Source organism: Quercus robur, chromosome 10, assembly GCF_932294415.1.
Source record: "Quercus robur chromosome 10, dhQueRobu3.1, whole genome shotgun sequence".
In the NCBI taxonomy this organism is placed as follows: Eukaryota; Viridiplantae; Streptophyta; class Magnoliopsida; order Fagales; family Fagaceae; genus Quercus; species Quercus robur.
The window spans coordinates 42,269,804-42,273,150 of record NC_065543.1 but is presented as its reverse complement, the minus strand read 5'-3'; the positions used below and the strand labels follow the sequence as shown (position 1 = coordinate 42,273,150).

Here is a 3,347-nt window from a genome sequence, read left to right as displayed (position 1 = left end):
TAGAACCTAGATTGAGAATTTCACAATTGAAGTCAGTCAATTGATTATTTTTGGAAAATTTTAAGAAAACCCAAAAAGTAATAAAAATAAAGAGGAGCAAGTGACTATAGTTGGTTTTTATGGGAGCAGTCACAACGGCAAGTCGTTTTCAGAATGAATTTCATCTCCACCTTAATCCAAACACAACGGCAAACAGGGTACTAATCTTACAGGACTAAATAATTTTTTTCTGTAATGTGGAATGTTAATGTGTTACTGCCAAAGTATCTAGAAAATTTTGGCTTCAAGCTGTGCCTAACACTTTGAGATATGTATCATTATGTTCATTATAACGTATTAGGTGATTCTAGAGAACTTTTATTTAAGCCATTGTGACATTATATAAGTTTTACACCACATTTTTATAGAATTTAATCTCTTTATGTTTTAGTAATAAGATGATGTGGCATATTCTTATTGGAGGGAGTAAATCAAAGAGTTTACAACAAGTATTTATAGAATTTAATCTTCAAAAACACTACATGCAAGACTATCCTCATATATTGGCAAACTTGCCATGCGCTGAATTGAACTGGCTAGGAGCCCTAGTCCTCTACAAAGTCCCCCATAACTATAATTTTCATTGCAAATCACTCATTTTCAGATGTTTTAGTTGATAATCATTATTAAACAAAGTATTAGGCCGGTGTATTATGATAAATTTATTTGTAACGAGGTGAGCAAGGTGTAGTCTCACAAACTTCACTGCCAATGAACTGTTTTTGGAAGGACTTCATCGACAAATGACAAATGACAAATTGACAATAGTCTCGGGAAGAAGCAACATGACATACAACAATTCACTGCCAGTGATTCTTTGAGGAGACCGCAATTGGTAGCTTCCACATCAATTAGGAACAAGACAAACACAAGTCTTGGGCAAACAAAGGAGTTCTCAAGCTCACATCCATTACTGCAACACTCAATGATCAGAATTAAACTTTTCTGTCAATGCCATTGTATTTACTATAATATACATTTTCATCAGTTGTAGTTCAATTCAAATTGTATCCCCAATCCCAAGCCAAATACAACAAATAACTCATTCACTCCCTGCCTACACTGCAATGACAACTCGAAAATACTAAAAATAATATTATTGTTTATGTTAATAAAAAATTACTCTAGCCAACCAATTGTTACACTAACATGTATATGATTTAAAAAAAAAAAAAAAAAAAGGTTTAAACTTAAATCTCTCACTCACCTAAACTTTTTGAGGCTAATGGGAAAATCCTGTTCAGGCATTCTTTCAAACAGGTAATAGGCAGCTTCAACCCACCTGGGATGAACCAAAAACCTCTTCTCCCGCTCAGCCCACAGACACTCCTCTGATCCCACAACCAAAGAAACCACATGGGTCACCGATTCTTCAAGCTCCATAGCACGCATTGCACCCAACTCCTCCGCCATAACACAAACCCTCGAGTCTAAATTGCTAATAAACACATTACACCCTTTGAGTACCTCACCACGTAGCATTCGCAGTATCACCCTCACATCTCTTTGCACAAAACCCACCTCCAATTTCTTGTGAAAGAACAAACCATGAACCAGTTTAAGCACTCTTAGACTCTTTACAAGCGCGCCTTCGGTTTCGCTCTCATCGGTGATTGAATTTGAACCAAAGTAAGTGTATCTCTCAATGGAAACCAAGTTAGGCCTATGATTCAACCAGACATCCTCGGTGTCATCAAGTACTAGAACCATTCGTTCGGGGGCGAGAACAAGGTCGAGGCTCTTTTGGTCACTCCGAGGACTATCGTCCCGAGAGATAATCCTCGTACCGAAGTAAACGTTTTCTGGGTCCAACAACCTCGTCATCTCCAATGCGTAAGCTTTGTCTGCCGTAGTGTATATGTAAAACTCAAACATCGTACTCGCTTCTTTAAGAAAAGGCCGTACGAAGGGTCTCAGTTTCACTGTCTTCTGAAGCGAATTCAATGTGAAGTGGTCGTTACCAGACGACGAGGTTTGGGATTGTTTGGTTTTGGATGAGGTGGTGACGTGGATCAAGGTCTGGTCGAGATCAAGAACCAAGACGAGCTTTTTGTGCTTGAGTTTCTCGTGGGATTGGAGGTCGCGAAGGCGAGCGATCTCTTTGTGGCTGAAGCGTAAGCCTTTGCGGACGTAGCTGAACGACACGCCGAAGTTGTCGTCGAGGATTTTTTTCTTGCAGTTGATGCACTTGTTGTCTTGGATTTCGGGGTGGCCGCATGGGTCGTTTTCGTCTGAGTTGTGATGTGGGTCCGAACGCTTTTTGGATTTGGATTTGGATTTGGGTTTGGGTTTGGATTTGGGTTCGGAGAGGACATGGGGATTGCTGTTGGTGGTGGTGGTGTTGTTGAAACTGAGGGATTGGAAAGCGGAGTTGAGGGTGGCGATGAAGTCGTGCTCGGTGGTGTATGAATGTAGAGGAAAATCATCGCCGAGACTCATATTTTGGCTGGAGAAAGACAAGAGAGAGTAGAGGAGAGGAGAGAACGCTTTTTGATGGTGTTCACACGTGCAAGAAAGAACAGCACGTGACTTTCAAAACGCATGTCGTATTCACTATTCAGAATGAATTTCATCTTACGGACTAAAGAATCTTTTATTGCTGCTTCCCCATTCCTTGATTTGAATAGGCCAAAGATTTTTTACATGCCAGAATTCCAAACCTCAAAGCCCCCAAAAATGCGAAGTGTTGCCTCTGCTTACAATGATTTCATGACATGTAAATTCAAGCTTGGACCTTGGTGTCCTTATATTTTAAAACTTGGCCTTTAAGTTCTAGAATTTGATCAATGATGGTCTTGATAGTTTTTTTTTTTTTTTTTTAAGCAGTACTATGTTCACGGTATCAATTGGGGGACTAGCACATACATTATCCAAACTGCACAGCACAACGAAGGCAATTTTCATGTGGTGGCTTTGAAGACATGCGTTGGGCTTGTGGAGAGAGTTGAAATGGTAGTACAGACTACAGAACACTGCCACTGTTATTTTTAGAAATTTTTGAGGTCCATATGAATTTTAGTTTGGAGATGTATAATATATTGAATGGCTTAGAGAACTTTATTACAGATATGTCACAATTACTGTTAAGTTAGCCTAATAGATCTTTTGCCTATAATAAACATTGTGGGAAATTAACCATAAGGATTGCATTATCGATCCAGTATTGTGTAGCAGTCTTCAATGAAGCAAAGTTGGTCATTATGTAGATAGGATTGAATTAAGATGCAATTAATTCCTAATTCTGCTATGTCGGTGCAGGGATTTGCAGTTGGAACGCTTTTTATTGTATGGTGTTTATATGGGTAAGG

At 39.2% G+C, this 3,347-nt stretch overlaps 1 protein-coding gene across 1 annotated transcript; it reads right to left on the bottom strand.

Moving 5' to 3' along the window:
- Positions 1-437: 437 nt before the first annotated feature.
- On the bottom strand, positions 438-2,589 carry LOC126703053 (RNA polymerase II C-terminal domain phosphatase-like 4). The gene is made up of 2 exons (XM_050401958.1): positions 1,247-2,589; positions 438-952 (listed from the first exon to the last, which is right to left on the bottom strand). The coding sequence occupies exons 1-2, from the start codon at positions 2,476-2,478 to the stop codon at positions 742-744; spliced, it is 1,443 nt and encodes a 480-aa protein (XP_050257915.1). The 5' UTR covers positions 2,479-2,589; the 3' UTR covers positions 438-741.
- Positions 2,590-3,347: the final 758 nt, after the last annotated feature.